The sequence below is a fragment of the Chlamydotis macqueenii genome, chromosome 6 (genome assembly GCF_036417535.1).
Source record: "Chlamydotis macqueenii isolate bChlMac1 chromosome 6, bChlMac1.mat, whole genome shotgun sequence".
In the NCBI taxonomy this organism is placed as follows: domain Eukaryota; kingdom Metazoa; phylum Chordata; class Aves; order Otidiformes; family Otididae; genus Chlamydotis; species Chlamydotis macqueenii.
In genome coordinates, this window is record NC_141561.1 from 31,671,812 (window position 1) to 31,689,774 (window position 17,963).

Consider the following 17,963-nt stretch of genomic DNA (forward strand, 5'->3'; position numbering starts at 1 on the left):
AAATCAGTTGTAATGGCCACAATTTTGAAAAGCTGAATAGACAAAAATTAGTCCTGGAAATTTGATTTTGGGGGGGAAAGGGGGGACAAAACCAAATGCAAAACCAAACCAACAAAGCAACACCAAACCAAAGTGATTCTCAATGTAGCTCTACAGCTGTTTGGATGCTTGAAATATTAAGGAGACGTAGTAAGCTGCATTTGTGAACTCAGACTAGTAAATATAAATGTGAGATTTTTTCCTAAACTCTGGCATAAATGTGTTATTTCAGGAAGAATGCATATGTGTTTATAAAGAAATTTTAATAGAATGGTTTCTTTATATCCTTGCCTACTCTTAACATAAAACTCCTAAAAACTTTAGCTATGCTTTAGAACATGTGTAGACTTTCTGTTTTGCACTGATCGACTATTGATGGCAATTGTTCAGATTATTGAATTTAGGATAGAAGGAGTGCCATGTCTTCTAACAATCTGTCCTGCTTCTCATCCACATTGCTAGCTATGATCATATGATGATTGTAAATCACACAAGTTGGTAAAATAAAATTTGACAGTGTGCTCTTTTTTTAGATAACTGAGGATCCAAAGAAGAGAATGTCTGTACTGAATCACCACTTTGTGAGACACCCTGCAAAGATATTTGAGGAAAATCCTGAAGTTTTTACGGCACTTACAGGTGTGCAGGAGTTTTCTTTTAAGCAGGATTCAATGATACTCCTCTGTTAATCATTAATCTTCTTAATAACAAACTTCTGGAATACATTTTGTTCTTCTTGAGACATTGATAGAATGATATATGGGTTATAGATCTAAACTATCAGTTCTTGTGTGGTTTCAGCACTAAATAGGTGAAAAGGGGTAGAAATAAAAATCTGTCACTTCTATATTGTTTAGATTCTGGGGGATGAGTGGAGTCGTATTTACCCAGGGTGTCCAGTAGACAATCTCAGAAATTGGGAGTAGCTGGATGTCAAAGGTACAGTCTAATCTACACTTGCGAGAGGGATACTATGGGTGTTGTAGAGCCACTGTGTTATGGTTTATACTACTCATGGAAATCCTGAATATTCAGATCGACTTCATCAGTGACTTCCTATTTTTCATGACACGGCGGGGTAAAATGGCCTGCACACTAACGGTTTCCTTATAACTGTTGAGAATGTATAGTTAAAGTTGAGAAATTTTGACTACACGAAGTCTTGGGAACTAACCAGAACTTTTGCAGGGCACAGATGTATTCCTGGTTTTGCTGAAGGGGGCTGAACCATTTTATGAAAACTGTTTCACTTCAGAAAATTTCTTAATTAAGGCTATTGCGGAAGTACTAAGGTAACTTGAACTTTGATGTCCAGTTTTGGCCATCTTTCTATAAGGCGGCTTTTAGGCGTTGACATATACTGAAGTGAGCATGGAGCAGAGGACCACCAAAATGACTAGCTCCTGGGGCGTAGGACATGAGGGAGAGATGCTGAGTAAACTGGTTTTTTTTCACCCTAAAGAGAATGCTGAGGGGGATCCTGTTGCTTTCTTCAACTTCCTAATCAAAGATTAGAGAGAAGGTGAAGCTAGATTTTTCTCAGAGGTGCACAGTGGTAACACAGTAGGCAGTGGAGTCCAGTTACCACAAAATGAATTCCAGTTAGATATTAGGATAAAGTACTTCAAGAGGGTGGTCAGACGCTGGAACAGGTGCCCAGAGAGGTTGTGGAGCTGATTTTTTTGTTTGTTTGTTTGTTTCTTTGCCATTTTGGGGTAGGTTTTAGGCAATAAGGAGGTATATGTTTAAATTGGATTTCATGTTTGCATCTTCCTGTTTGTGGTGACTTCATGACACTTAGCTAAATTTCTGTGATGGAGTTATTACTCTAGTTAATAGAAGAAAGATAATAACCTTCTTACGTGACAGCTTGCATTATTTGTGTCTGTCTCATTGTCTGTATCTTTTGGTTATTCTGTCTTACTCTTTTTCTCCAGACACATCTTTAAACTGCTACTGTTTTCTTGTATGTGTTGTCACTTCATTGTTGACTTGCTTCTACACAGGTTTCTGTATTAGTTTTCTTAAAAGGCTGACAGGAATAAAGATTGAGGCTGTTTCTAATGTTGCTTCAGCTTTAAGCAGTCACTCTGTAACTACTTTTAATATAATTCCATTTCTTATTTGTTTTGTTGCCTTGAGAGCTTTGTTTCAAGATCTATAGGGTTTTTATTTTACAATTAATATGTAGTAATTGAATCCTAGAGTTTTGCTGTTCCTTGTGTAACTGATTATAACTTTTGCATGTAATTCTAAGCAGCAGTAATCACAGAGTGTTGATTAAAGCTTATAAAGCTTATGACCATTTACAGATGATAGATAAGACCGAGGCAATAAGTAAAAGGTAAGACTTTGGAGATAAGGATAATAGTTCCTGCAGTGTGACATATAAAAACATATTTATTTTTAGGAGCTTTCATGTGGATTACAGTCAAAGCCTCAAAATGGACTTATTCAGTTTACAATGTAAGTAACACTTTTTTCCTCATTGTGTTTTTATGTTTATTTTTTCACTAATGAGCAATTATTTTTTTTTTTCTTTTAAGGATTCTGATGGAAAATATTTCACATTTCCTCTTGCAAGCCACAGAAAATCATACAGTCATGTTTATTGTGAAAACAGCATGTTGGTGAGAAAATATTTCTGTAATGTTTGGAGTTAGTTTATAAAGCTGTATTTTTTTCAGTTTAGATTTCCTGCAGTTTTAAGATAGTTTAATGAACAGTTGTTGAAATTGCTGGCATCTGTTTGCATTCTCAGCCTAATACGCTGTGTTAGGTGTACTTCCTGTTTTAGCATGTCACACTTAGTGTTCCAGATATGAAACTTTCAATGCCACCTGAACCTGAAATGTTTTCTTTTTGACTCTCTTACAGTTAGCCCAGATTACTTTCTCCTTTAATTTAGTGCAGTTCTCTATCAATGGTTTTGAATGAATAAGTTATTTTTAGTGCTGCCAGGATTCAGCCATACTTCTAATTTGGGAAAGCTGTTTATAGGTTTGCTTTCCCATAATGAAATTAAGTGAACCTGAAAGGCTGCAGAGATCTTCCACTGATCAATGGAAGCGAACGGAAGGCAGATAAGAAAACAGCACAGCACCTTCTCAGTTGTCTCCTCTATTGAGAGGAGAGGTGATAACATGCATTTCTTGTATTTTTGGCTCGGCACGTGAATTCACCCAGAATGTTTCTTAAAGTTTTTAAAAATATATATTGAAAAAATGAATGTAATCTCTTGGCAAAGTGGAGATGAATAAATATGCTTTTCAGAATTACATGAGTATTTTAGATTAGTATCCAGAAAATTGAGATACTTTCCCATTCCATCCTGCCTGTCTGTGTTGCCACTTTCCCTTACCAAAGAAGAGGTTCATATCACCATTGTGAAAAAAAGATTCTATATTCTCAGTGCTTTTCTAATTGTCCTTCCCAGAGTACCTTTAATATTTACATATTTTTTGTGATCTTGGTTATGCTTTAATAGGGTAACTTTTGCCTTTGTTATAATGTCTTAAGGACAGGCTAGTACTGCTTGAGGATGGAGAAGGAGGTACAGAACAATGTCTGAGATACTTGCATCGTGGTGCTATAGCTTCAGAACACCTAAATTCTCGAAGGGGGAGCAGTAGAACGTTAAAAATCTGAAGTATTCCTCAACTACTTAGGGTAGCACCTTGAGACGTTTCTTTTAGATAAAAAAAAATAAACTCTAGTAAAATTGAATTTTATATCATATGTGAGGCGGATATTTTTTTAAAGAGAAATGAAAGTTTGTTTGCTTAACTTTATATTTGTTTTTAGAAAATGTATTGATTCCTAACTAGAAAAGGCGGCAAATGGAAGTTATTTCAAATGGTTCCTAGAAACCCCCACCTTTCACTCTTGTGCTTCATCTTTCCATCCTTGTAATTGTAATTCCAAGGCTATGATGTCGGACTTTTGATGGAGGATATAACTTGCTGTAAACACAGCAGTCTGACTTCATTGTGAAATGAGCAAAAAAAAGTTGATGAATATCTTTTGTTATAAATAATTGAGGAAATCTGAGACTGTTTTTTATCATCATCTTAGCTTTTGGCATCCTTATAAGAGTGTGGTCACTGTAGTGATAGCTGCTGCAGACACACTTAATAGAAAAGGAGTGAGATGAAGATGGAAGTTTGTTCCTCATTTTTATTAAATTAATTGCACCAAGGTTCTGCTATTAGAGGATTTTTAGAATAGTTGCTGACACCTGGTGTACTGAAACAGTTAGCATACAGAAATTTTGGATGTGATCAGCATTAAGTCCTGCATTGTTTGGAGTAAAGAATTGCTATTTTTAATATATTTATAAATACAGTCACACATAGGTAATGTACTGTTTTATGATATTGACTTTACAGTCCACAAGTAGCTGGATTTATGGCTGTATGAACAGTAATTCATCAACGTGGTGAGTATAAACAGTTTCTGTTCTTTATTCAAATGGATCTTGTGACACTACATTTGAGTTTAAAGCATATCAAATCTCCTCCTCTGTAGGAAGGAAGAGATTGGGAAGAAAAGTAAAATTCTTACTGTGAATAATTCATGCTTTCTATGTCACCAAGAAAACAGGAAATAATAGGTTTTCTCAAAATTACTGCATGAATGCAGAATAATATAAGGGAACTTCTTCTTTAAGCTATATTTTTGACATTCATAGCAGTGAAAAATTGTTCCTATTGCTTTCTTGTGGACACTACATGCTGTGCTGGCTTCCTAAATTGTGTGTGTTGTAGCATCTCTTTAGAATCCTATGACAGAAGACATCAAGTGTCACTCAAAGCCTTAAGAGTGGATTGAAGTATCTCTTTTTTTTTTTTTTTTTTTTTTTTTTTTTCTTATTCCAGAATTGCTATTGTCATATGAAAAATATTTAGAGCTGTGGGTGATTTAGAGATTGTTTGAATCAGATCATAACAATCGTTGCAAAATGGATTTAAAACATGGTCTTAGCTTACATTTGCAAAGTAAGGTCAAAGTAGATTCAATCCACCCTTCAGATTAGGGAAAGCTTCCAGGTGGAATTGAGCTAGCATAGTATTTCACTGTTCTGGGATCTGTGCTGAGATGTATAGCCACAGAGTCTTGCCTCCAGCTGATAGCTAGATGTCACAATTACTTTTTCCTGATCCAAGGAGAGGTTGGCTGTTACTCCTTTTATAACTTTTGATCAGCATCAAGTGCAGGTTAGCCTAGTTCAGGACTGCTGCCTAAAACCTCATATAATATTGGTTTTGCTGTGGACTGTCTCCTGAGGTCATCTAGCACTATTTAGAGAATCAGAACTATCCTAGTATACTAAAAATAACTGTGGTGCAGTTCAGTGTGTTAATATAAGTACACAGCATTTTTGAACTGCTGCAAGCGCTGCAGCAGCTAATGACATTTTTGTTTTATACGGTATGTTTTTTTTCCCCATAGGAAAAATTGGTACTTCTGATATTTAAAAGATGCTAATAAAACTGTGTGTTAATTCAGTACCAGTGCTATTTTAGCCTACTGAGAGTTTCCATTAAGTATCTGAAATTGCATGGCTAATAACTGCTGAATGTTTTGTGTAAGACAATGTTAGAGCTTTGCCTTTTTTTTTTTTTTTTTTTTTTTTTCCCCCTCCAAAAACAAGGTTTGCAGTGTCTGAAATGATTAAATTTCTATGGTAGCTAACTGCAGTAGTCCCAAACTTGTTCTCAATTTAATATCATGTGGATCCATACGTATAGAGAGGAAAAACTGGTATGTTAATTCACTGTCATAATATAGTGCCTGCGTAATGAATATACTCATCCTTTAATGTGCGTGAATTTTTACAGCCTGGAAGCTACTGATTTATCCTGGAGAGCTGAGTTACTTCCAACCACCAAAGTGAGTATTGTACATATTGTAGGAGGGAGAGGTGCTTCGTGGGGTAGTTGCATGTCATAGAAGAAGGATCTGTTCTGTTTACAGCATTGGAACATGCAGTTGTATTCCAGAGGAAGGGGTACAAAAAGTGGACATCTGGGAACTGGCAAGGGGCAAGCTAAGGAGTATGTTCAGTAATGGCTTTTCTTTTTCTTTCTTTCTTTTTCTCCCCCCCTCCTTTTTTTTAAGGTTGTAATACTGAAACTTCAGGACTATTCTTCTTTGTCTCACATTGTTGTTCAGGTACCACCCACAGCTGGCAATAAGGTAAAAAAAAAATGCAGAATTTGCTTGTGTAGTGTGTTTATAGCTTTTGGATGCTATGATAGAAGAATAAAGAAATATACTAAATATGTGCTAAGTTACTTTGAGAAACCGTAGACCTACACTCCAGTGTGGTTTGAAAGTAACTTTGTTATCTTCTGTAAGCTCAGAAACATTTTCATTTCATAAAATACTAAGTGTAAGGCATGAATAGTACTTGAAACATAAAGCAACAATTCTCAAAACAGTTCTCGGAGTTCTTGTTGGAGATTCTAATGTTGTTCTTCCTTGTTTTTCTTGATAGTCTGATTGTGTTCCTAAATATTTATTCTTTTGAACAGCTGATTCTCTTATCCAGGGTAGCAGAGAGTCCCGTAGCTAATTGAAGAGTTTGGTAGTTCTGAATCTCACAGATGAGTTGGATATCTTTGCATCAAGGCCTCTCAGAATCCCAATAAGAGGAATACTTGCAGTGAATCTAAGTAGACTTTGTATAGTACTCAGCTGGGTCTGGCAGGCCTTTCTAGTTTGTCCTGAAAATGGCAGAACACTGGGCTTGAACTTAATCTAAGTAGATCTGGCATTCCTTCTTGCAACACAAATACAGTCTCAGCATCTGTGGTATAATAATCCACAAGCCAAGAAATTATTCGCAGTTGAAGGGATTATAATGCTCATCTATGAGTCAATTTTCAGATAGTTGTGACAGAGACATCTTGCAGTTAAATTAGTAATATACAGCATTCTGGATAGGCAAAGATAGAAGAGAGATCGCTTGTGAAATGTAACCTGCTAAGTTGCAGTTAAATCCTGGAAACTGCTTTTTAGAAGTAAACAAATCCTGGATTTACAATGGGATGGAAAATAATTTAGTTCACTAATAATTTAGTTGCGTGATTAACTTCAGGAGACAAACTAAAGGTGCTTTTTGACTAGAATCCAAAATTTAAAAAGAATTCATTCTCGGCTGTTTGAATAGCCTTTGGAAGGCTGTTGCAAATGGGTGAGAGCTAGAGTAATCTGGAAGTCATGCTTAAGCTACCCAAACTTGTACTGCTGTGTAACAGGAACAGACTACCTGCCAATCCCTATCAGTGGAGTGTGGAGGGGTGGCTTTTCAGTATTTGTGTCCTAGACTCTGCCTGAGGCTGTGAATAGAATTTGGGAAGTGCAAAGGCTTTATAGTCTTGTGCTCAGTTTAGATCTCTATTTCATATCCTGAACTGCAGTATACTTTGGGCTGTGAGTTCTTCAAAGAGGATTCCAGAACAGTACAGCTTCCTGTAACGCATCTTTTTTCATTTGGTAAGTATAGCATATGACTTTTGGAAAAAAAAAAGGAAAATAATATTTGATTATTGGGGTTTTGGGGGGCTTGTTTTTGCTAAAGTTAATATTGCTTTTGTTAGTAACAGATAAAGAAATAAGAAATGTGGAGTTTTTGACTAACAGATATAGAAGGACATAAGTAAGTCTCCTGGAAAAAAAAAATCTGAAGATGTAGTGAGTTCTCAATTTTATATAATATGTGAAAATAATACATCTTTTACAGGGCTTTCTTCAAGCAAAATTCTCTTAAATTCAACTGGCTTACTTTACAATGTACAGCTCCAGAACTTTAACCATGTAAGAACACTACTTTATTTTTTAAGCTAATGTAACCACTGTTTGGAGAATGCAAGTTGGTTTTTTTTTTTTTTTTTCTTTCTTTCTTTATGTTCTAGATATATCAAGCTTTCAAAATTTATGTAGACAGCCACTGCCAGTCGCTCAGAGGTAAATATAAGTCTTCTAAAGTATAAATTTATAAAACAAAGCTTGTTGAAAATTCTCAAGACTGAAAGTAGTGGAAACAAAACTCCTCTCATGCAATAGGGTTTAGGCAGTACTGTTATAATCTACTCAAATATCTCTGCTAACATCTCCCACTTTCCACTTTTTGTTAAGGATAGCTCAAAGCAAATGTAGAATTAGTCCTCATTATGTTTGTTTTTCTTACTTCCCAGGAAAGGAAAGTTAAACTTTCAGCAGCATTCTGCATTCTAGTGAAAGTGTTTCTCAAGAATAGCACATTTGCCTAGGAATTTTATTTGCAAATTATGGGACTCAAATTTGAATGTTGAGCTACAGAAGCTTACACAGAATGGAATGCTAAAGGACTTTGTTTTTGTTTTTTTTTTTTTTTTAAAAAAAAGATGGATTTATTAGCCTGAGGTTACAGCTTTGTACTGAAAACCAGAAGTTTTCTCATAACCGTTATGCCTTTAAACACTGATGTCTCGCTGCCTTGTTCTGTAACACTTTTTTAAAATGTTCTGTCACTTTTTTTCAATGCTAACTGCATTGATCTGCGTTGCACTGTCAATTGCAAAATAACTGCAAGCCCAGTGATTCTGCAGAGTGATCTATATGCCACTTTTGTTTTACTTGCCTTTTAGTTTTTGGAGACAGTTGCCACATCTTGTTCTTAATTTTTAATTTTTTAATTCTGTTCAATTTCAGAAAGAAAACCTAGTGTTTACAGACTTCATATACCCTGGTCACATGAAGACTCAATAATTGTGGCGAAGTAAGGTCTTTTAACAATTATAACTTCCTTCTTGATATGTTTTTGAAGAATGTTTGCATCCTGTTATGGTAATATTTCTGATGTGAGACAGCTTCTCCAGTGTTAAGTGTTTGACTTCCGCATCTTTTCTTCATTTACCTTTTTGCCTTTGTTGACAAAATTGTTTTTTGACTTTTCCTTTGACTGTCTACTAATTGTTTGTTCAATAGTTCTCACTAATTTTCTTGAAAAGGAAGTCAGATTTGCTGGTCTGAAATTCTCAACATAATCTTTGACCCCCTCATGGCTGGGGAATAGAGGCTGCTCTGGATGCTGGCTTCATCCCATAACCCAATGTTTGAATGACACAGCAGCCCTAAGTTTGCTTCAGCAGCATTGTCCTGACAAAATCAAATTATACATCTTGAAATATGTGTCACTCATTAATTGCAGTTGAACAACTTGACTTTATTTTAGATGACTGAAAAACTGTCATCTTGTTTATTTTAGAGGCCTTAAGGATACCTCCCTATTTTTTTTGCTTTCCTCCTCCCTGTATTTTCTAACAACATAATACTTGCAGGAAACTCAATTGTATTCTTGAAAATCCGTCCTTCCCATTCTTGTCACTCAGTATATTTACATGTCCTGTGAGGCAATGCGTACATGAATGCTAAACTCCTCTGTTTTCGTTAGTACCGTGCCCTTTCGTAGTTCAGATGACGGTAGACTGGGAACGTTATGCAGTTCTATGTGACAGGATATACAAGTTCATTACACCGTTTCGCTCATAGCTTGTGGTGATGTTTGGTGTACTAGATCTGCTTTACATGACCTTGTTGAAGACTAAGGCATGATTGGCTTTTTTTGATTATAAGGAAAACAATTATTAATTAAATTGCTGTTTCAGAGTTCCATCTTTTACTGAGATTTCTGCAAAACTGCATATTGCTCAGCCTCAAAATGACAGCAGCGTTCCAGAGTTAAATATTTACTCTTCCTCAGACTGTCAGTATGAAGTGAGTAATACAGATTTATTTTATAGCTAGTTTGCATTGCTGTATAACTTGTGCATAATTCAGTCTTTTAAAACATGTAGCTAATTAATCAAAATAAATACTAAGCAAATCCAAAGGTAGACTATTTGGCCTTTTTGAAAGTGTACTGTATGTTACAAGTATTTTGCAACAGCTGGGGTCAAATTGAAAGTTGGGCTATAATTTCTAAGACAAACTTTAAAGCATTTGTTTTTAAAAAGTCAATATTAAGCTGTTGTATGTTTTAGTTATGGGATTGCTATATTCTAATAGTTAAGTTGGCGTTTCAAAAATAAAAGTATTTTCTACTTATGCTTACCATTGTATAAAATAATAAAATAATTATTATTTTTTTTTATCAAGGTAGTTTTGAAGACATCACTTTTACAGATTCTTGGGCAAGTAAGAAAACCTTCTAGAAAACGTTCTAGAACTAGATTGTTTTTGATGTCAGTACATCTACAGAAGTTTTCCCTTCCTCTGTTTCCTATGATGGCACTTTTCCTTCTTGATGCCAGGAGGAACATTATTCAATGATCACTTAAAACCTTGCCACTTGGCAAGGCATCTCATCCAAATAAATGTCACACCTCTGTTTTCAAAGGGGTGTAAAAGCACTCTAGCTCTAAAGAGCTAATGTAAATATTGAGCATTCGGCTTTGTGATTAGCCAATTATCTGTAATGGGATGACACTGTAGGTCACTTTCACTTTCTTGCCTGATGAGTCAATAGCGTTAAAACTTTAAAATCCATTTAGCATCAACTAGAAGTTAGGAAAAAAAGTCTAAGTAGATCCATAGGCTCCTTTTCAACAAATTTTCTTTGGTTATCAATGAAGAATACATTTTGACATTGGTATCAGTAAAAAGAGACTAGCCATCTGCCATTTTCTGATCTAAAAAGTAATTACTTTGCAAGCACCTAAGTGTAGTGCTTGAATATTACTGGGAAGTTTCTGTATTTGAATATATGCATTTATATCAAGGATTTTTATTTCTTTTATCATTTTAGAATAATTTATGTGCTATTTGTATATTAATCGTGACTTGAGACAGTGGAAGCCAATTAATACATACATGAAATCGCTTCCAAAAATTCTTTGCCCAAAAGCATATGTAACTGTATGCGGGTTTTGCTTGGAAAGCAGGCTTTTAATTTTTAAGTTTATTTTACTGAAACACCATTAACTTACTACTGTATTATTTTAATATTGTCTTGACTGGAAAAAAAAGCATTCATTTATAATTTGGTCGTTTATCAAAACATGTTTGATTAGCTATTTATGAGAGATCTGAATATTTTCCATATGTAACAATAATTACCAATGGTAGTTATCAGATACTTACACATCAAAATAAGAAAATATTTTAATCTTTTAAGAAAGATTTTCTGATCACATTATCCTACTGGCTTCATTGTGGTTTTGTGTGTGTGTTTCTAAATATATTTTAATAGCTGTAAATTACTAGTTGTCCTTATATCCATGTCTTTCAGGTAATAAGGTTCCATGCTGGCGCTCTTCCTGTCTATATTGTTTCTAATATTCTTCTTACTTATGGAGGACAACTGAGCACATTGATATCAACAGGTAGCTTTCTAGAATTTTTCTTTCTTTTTTTTTTTTTATCACAAGTGTTTTTAGAGAAATTATCCAGTTTACTGTTGAAAGACTAGGTAGTTGTTGTGATTTTTTTTTTTTTTAAATTTTTTTTTTTTTAAGCTAAGTATCACTGAACTTGTGCAAGTATTTGGATCTATGCTCTTCAGTTTTGGTTTTTGTTTGGTGGTAGTTTTCCAAGGTTCTGTTCTAGCAGAATGTTTCCTTATTATTTTACTCTGCAGTCTTTTCTTTGCAAATGATTGGTATAGCACGATGTTTTAGAATTAATAGAAGTCTACTTAAAAATGCATGTAAAAAGTTAAAATATTTTGTTAATATGTACAAACCACTTCATGCAAGAAATAAAGATGAGATTTGCAGTCTAACTTTTAGACACGTCTTCAGACAAAATGCATTTTTACTTAAATCCGGAAGGTGTTTGTAACAAACTCCGTAATCTCTCTAGAAGCGCTTGTGGCATACTAATATAAGTGATCTGGTAATAAGGGCATTGATGATGAAGTATGCTGTCTTGCAGTACTGTTACAAGACATGGTTATCTTGTTTTAAAGTAAACTTTCAAACTTTTATGTGAATTTACTTTTTGTTGTGGATCTTCTTAAAGTTCATGACAAAATAGTAACTATAGATGCTTTCTGTTCTTGATTCTAGGCCAGTGTTCAGACTTTTCCCTTGAACTAGTTAGGACAGCTAAACCCTACAAAGTAGAACCTCTTATAAGCATTGTTGTGTTTCTGCAGGGGTGAGTTTGCATAACTTATTTATTTAAAGCAGTTTCCAAAACAGACATTTCAGTAAAACTGTTGGTGGAGTGGAATATTATTGTATCTGTAGTTGTTGTGGACACCTGACTGTGTTTTTGTTTGAAAGGCTGTAGTAGGAGGAATAGTTCATATATATCTTACTGTAATGTCAATTGGAACTGAAGAGTAACACTGCTTTCATGTTTTTGGCAGGTTTAACTGGTTTAGAGAGATATGGGAAACACTGTCACTACCCGAGGTGGATGCTGCTGTACCGAGTAGTCCAGATGCATGGTTCCCCCTTGTGTCCTTGATTCTATTTCTTTTTGGGACAGGCATTGCTTACTGGAGTGGAGTATTTATTTCTATATCTCTGAGACTCTTCTCTTCATTATGGTTAGCTCTGATGAGGTAAAACAACATTATGCTACATAATTGTGCACTTTTAGATGACTGTGACCCTGTCAGTTTTTTCTGTTTGCTTCAGTGTGAATGCTTGGGAAGATTGAATTCTGCAATATGGTTCATACATTATTTTAGACATCTGCGTTTATCACTGTTAACTACTAATGAAGTATGAGGATTGCTTTATATTCCTTATTACACATTTCCAAAAGGGAACATAAATGGCTTTCTTGTTTCCTTCACCAGCTGTTAGAGCTTTTCAGTTTGTTTTGAGGAAACCTTGGTGGGGAAAAGAAAGCAATTGAACAATTCCCTTTTCAGCAGCTCAAAAATTAAACATATATATTTAGAAAAGGGACTATAAGCATCGCAATCCATTCCTCATTATTCATATTGGATAAACTGCATTAGCTGTTCTACAGCTTTGTAGAACAAAAACTTCTTGGATGTCCATTTTATTCTACAAGATGGATGAATTTTATAGATAGTGTCTAAGAACACTGGAATGTTTTTGATTTTACAGATGAGTATTCAAATATGAAAGTGAGTTTAAAAAAAGCAAGGAAGAGGAAAAGATTTTGAAAGAGTAAATTAGTAAATTGGATAACATGCTAGCTATTTTAATGGTTTGACTGTTCTGACACTGGTAAGAGTCTTCAGCTAGATTTGAGCCAACTCTCTGTATCCAGAAAGTTGGTTGGGATGCTCTTTACTCAGAAAATACCCACTCAGTGAATATCCAAGAACTACAGACTTTTTCATAGTTCTATTGCACTTCTGCTCCACCACATTGCCCTTGTTGTTGCACCTTCTCAGCTCATCTTTGTCATTTCAGATTCATACATGTCTCTTAGTCATGTCAGCTGGAATCCAGAAATCTAAAATAAGCTTTTCTGTCTCTCTCAGACTGTGAGCAAGCAGAAATTCCTGTCTGGGAAGAATGCTTGTCACAGAATTAATCTCTTGGAGACTTACCATTGTATATTGCTGTACTGTCATTGAACACTGCATTGCATTAACATTTGTAGTAGGAGTCACTTTCACTGTGCAGCTGTACGATAAGATACTCATTCCCTTGGTGGCTCATCAACTTATTGGCTGATGCAGATCTACAATTACCATTATCTAATACTTTATGTTCAGCAATGTATCCTTTATGTTTCCCAAATGAAGTAAAAATCATCTATTAGTTACACACATTCTAGAAGGGGTGAGATTGTTTTATTAGTTAATTTGATAAGAAAGTTTTTCTTGCAAAGTAGCTTATGCAGCATTTGGTATGTGTGTTAAAATTTATCGAACTTTATTTTTCCAGTGTCTAATCAGTATTCAGGAACAATTTATTCTTTACAGTCATCCATGAAAACAGAATTTTTCTTCGATCTTTGTATGCTTGATGTTACAAAAGTATAACAGCAGGTTTTTTTTTCTTTTTTCTTCTTTTTTTCTTTTTTTTTTTTTTTTTTTTTTTTTTTTAGACCTACTGTACTTCAAAAACATAAGTTGATTACACCCAGAAGACTCTGCAGGGTGTTATCCCTCGCTTTGGTTAGCTGGACCACATGTGGTGCATTTGCTGTATTAATTATTTATCTTCAATACTTGTTTAAGGTACTGAAAGGGTAAACGTTTTGAATTTATAACTGAATTCAAAATTTGATATGCTTTGAATTAACCCCATCTTAAAAGCAAAAATACATATTATCATTTTTGATACTTAAATGTTATTATTTTTACACTTGAAATAGGTCTTTCTTTGAACATAGCAGACTCTCACAATTTTGTAGTTTTTAGAATTATTTTTTCTTTTTTTTTGATAACACTTCTTCCAAATAAATGTACATTTCCCTGTGCCCCCTACAGTAATGCAGATAACTGCAATTTAAAACTTATGGATAGATAATGTTATAAAATCAAAGACTAACAACTCCATTGAAGAGAAACTTTAGCAAGGGGAGGACTTGAAATGTTCTGTAGAATTATTTCAGTCTTTCTTTAAAGACTTGTCCCAAGTCTTTATGGAGTGAAAGGAAAGAGTGGATATATTGTAGAATTAGGGTAGTCTTTATTGTATGTCTAATCTGATCCCTTGGCTAGCACCACACAGATCCATATTTAGTCCCTGCCGTTCAGTTTCCATGGTCTTCCTTGCATCAGAACATCTAACTTACCTTATTCACCCTGTGGTTATAGAGCTGCTAAATCAGCTACTATACTTAGCTACTAGGGAAGCACTGGAGCAGGGGCACAAAGCTGAGCAGCTTACAGGTGACCTGAAGCAGGTAGGTGGCAGCTGAAGCACACCCTGAGGAACAGTGCTATCCCTAATTTAACTCCTTGTGACATAAGGCTATCCTGTAAAGGATGTTCCTGTGCTGACATTACTCCCCCTTCTGCAGTAGATCTCTGACATGGGACTTTTCTTTTATGTGGCCAGTTCATGCGTTTCTGCAGAAAGTGAAGTAGAGCTGAATTAGCAGGAGGAGGTGAGGAAGGGCTGATTTTCCAGTCTGTATTCTGTCAAGCATAGTGGAAGGGGAGAAAGCATAGCAGTGTAATTTTTCTGTGTACTTGGAAATCCTTCCTTAAGAGAGCACTTTGGATGCTGCTGATAAAAAAGGCAGAGGGAGTTCTTGCATTGCAGCTCCGTTGTGGCCCTAGAATCATCTAGCTATGAAAAGGGACAAAAAATCATTAACCCAAAGTTGTTTTTCATCTATACTACAGCTTTCGTCTGAAAAAATGTTACTAAAAACATTGAACTGTTTGTCTTACAGGTGATAAAACTGCATGTGAATGTAAGAGCAGAGCAAAACATGCTCAACGGGGTAAGTCTATTTCCTGCTGCTGTTCAAAACTGTGACCAAAAATTATTTGGCAAACCTATGCATTATGAATTGTTATTGTCCTGCCTTGGTAGTATTAGGTTGTACTGTGATGACTGGATGGCTGTAGTTTACTTACTGTGTGCATGATGTGAAAGAGTAGCCTGTTCCATCACATCTGACTGTTGCATTTGCTATTCAAGATCACTGTAATGTGAACTTGTCTAAAGTACATTTAAGAAGCAAATTTAGTCTCTGAATACATATAGAACAGTAGTTTTTGTCTGTGTTTTGGTCTTTGATTATGCATGCCTTATCTAAAAAAAAAATAATATCTAGGTAATAATCTATAATTTCTTTTTTTTTCCCGGATAGGTAGTTTGTGGAGTTTAGGAGGTTTTTAATCAGGAGATGACAAATATGACTTATTAGATGGATATGGACTGAAACTGCAGTAAACTGGGAGCTGTTTAAAAAGGAATGAAGAAGCATTGGGTTTCATGCATTGTGAACTTTGTTTCTTCTTTCAGTTACTTTAATTTATAGGATTGAAGATGTAAGCAGGGGTCAATACAAGCATATAATAACTACCTGTTCTTTTTTTGTAAATGTAGAACATAGTTAAAAAAGTGGTCTGCCAGAAAAAAGTTGTTGACAGTTTTGTTTGAGTGTTTTTTGTGTGTTTAGTTTTAAATCATCTCCTTCTCTTCTTTACATATAATCTTGTTCTGTTTCATTTGTGAGGGTTTTTTTTTCTGTCATTGGAAGCTAGCATCTGCCAACTCATTAGTTTCTTTGTTATTTGTTCCTACAGTTAGTATTTTACTCCCAGTTGCATTACCTCCTGTATCTTTTTCCATGAATGATCATCTGTAATTTTCACCTGCATGCTTCATTACTCCTTTTATTCTGTTCTTCCTCCTTCCAGGAACTCAATTTCTTATCACTGCATTGGTGTCAGGGCATCTCCACTCTTTTCTTCCAAAGACATATAAACTATTAGTGTATGAGAAATTTCTGGTTAAACCTAGGTGCTTTCAAATTGAACTATTGAACCTCACTTTTGATGACTTTTTAAGGGATAGATTGTGAATTTTCTTCCTAAGTCAGAGCTGGTATGATACTGTTACAGTTTTCCCCTCTTCCTCCCCCAACATGGGTTCTTACAAGCCTGTACATGTTTTTGTGACTTCTATCTTTTATTTTCAGGATTCAGACCAGTCAAAAGAAACTTCCCAGAACTCCAGTATACACACAGTCAGAACCCAGAGTTCGATGGACGGTATTTCAGAAGCAACACAATCTCTTTGCAACAGTGCAACCATTGCTGAAGCCATTAACAGTCTTAAGATGCATATTACAATTCTCAATTTATTCACGTGGATTGTGCTGCTCAACTTGCCATCTTTAATTTATTGGTTAAAAAATCTCAGGTAACTTCTTAAATTGCCAGTAAGGTGTAAGAAAAGAATATGAACCTTTGAAGACAATATAAATTGTGAATGTTTGACTCTTTATGTTATTAGCTACCTCATAGTATCAAAGACTTCTATTAATTGTAATTGCTTTTTCTATGCAATCTGTTTTATATTATGGTATAAGTAAGTGTTAAGTGAATCCATCATTGATCTGTTGAAGAAAATAATGCTTCAGAAAAGATTTAAAATCAAGCTGTGATGCCATATACATTTTCATGTATGTTTGTTGTTATCAGCACATGCTTGTTCACAACTTAGATTTTATTTGGTAGCCTAGTTGAGAAGTAACATGCTTTTTAAACCATTTCTTTGCAGGTACAATGTTAGACTTGATCCTGATCCATGTAGATCTACAGCTATTATCATCACGTGCATTTTAGAAATTCTCATGAATTCAAGTACTTCTGAAGTGAAATCAAGGTACTGTAGCCTAATCTCCAGTTTTTGTTTTTCTACTGCTTTCTTACTACTTGCATTTGTGTAGTAAAGCTTAATTTATGCTGCACAGACATGCAATTGTTGAGCCTACGCAGAGATTCATTAACTCATAGGGTTAAATCTTAAAGACTAGGTGAAATGCATGCAAATTACCTGTAGTTCCGCTGAGTGGAGAAAATCATCTGTATTTACCACATGGACTTCACTGATGTCGTAGTTCAGCCCCGATCGGGACCAGACTACACAGTCTCTCTCTCACTCCCCCCACCTTCCGAGAGAACAGGGAGAGAAAATATAAGGAAAAACGGCTGGAGGTTTGAGATAAGGACAGGGAGAAATCCTTAAAGTTACCATCACGGGCAAAACAGACTCGACTTGGGGAAAACTATTCATTTATTACTACAAAAAGCAGGATAATGAGACAGAGAACAAGATAACCTCCCTCCACCCCTCCCTCTTCCCAAGCTTAACATTATCTCTACTACCTTCCCCTCCCTGAGCGGCACAGGGGGGAAGAGGGAATGGGGGTTGTGGTCAGTTCATCACATGTTGTTTCACGCCGCTGCTTCATGGTTGGGGGAAGAACTCCTCACATTCCTCCCCTGCTCCATTGTGGGTTCCCACCCCTACGCC

At 35.3% G+C, this 17,963-nt stretch overlaps 1 protein-coding gene across 1 annotated transcript in view; it reads left to right on the forward strand.

Moving 5' to 3' along the window:
* Positions 1-17,963, forward strand: part of PGAP1 (post-GPI attachment to proteins inositol deacylase 1) — a 40,194-nt gene that overhangs the window by 13,383 nt on the left and 8,848 nt on the right. The window contains exons 8-26 of the mRNA XM_086750726.1: positions 573-678; positions 2,450-2,505; positions 2,586-2,669; positions 4,428-4,477; positions 5,880-5,931; positions 6,160-6,237; positions 7,464-7,539; positions 7,787-7,860; positions 7,959-8,010; positions 8,737-8,803; positions 9,693-9,801; positions 10,183-10,221; positions 11,315-11,408; positions 12,093-12,183; positions 12,398-12,595; positions 14,068-14,200; positions 15,367-15,417; positions 16,624-16,847; positions 17,208-17,312. Coding sequence (XP_086606852.1) covers positions 573-678; positions 2,450-2,505; positions 2,586-2,669; positions 4,428-4,477; positions 5,880-5,931; positions 6,160-6,237; positions 7,464-7,539; positions 7,787-7,860; positions 7,959-8,010; positions 8,737-8,803; positions 9,693-9,801; positions 10,183-10,221; positions 11,315-11,408; positions 12,093-12,183; positions 12,398-12,595; positions 14,068-14,200; positions 15,367-15,417; positions 16,624-16,847; positions 17,208-17,312 — 1,739 coding nt within the window. The remainder of the gene's footprint in view (positions 1-572; positions 679-2,449; positions 2,506-2,585; positions 2,670-4,427; positions 4,478-5,879; positions 5,932-6,159; positions 6,238-7,463; positions 7,540-7,786; positions 7,861-7,958; positions 8,011-8,736; positions 8,804-9,692; positions 9,802-10,182; positions 10,222-11,314; positions 11,409-12,092; positions 12,184-12,397; positions 12,596-14,067; positions 14,201-15,366; positions 15,418-16,623; positions 16,848-17,207; positions 17,313-17,963) is intronic.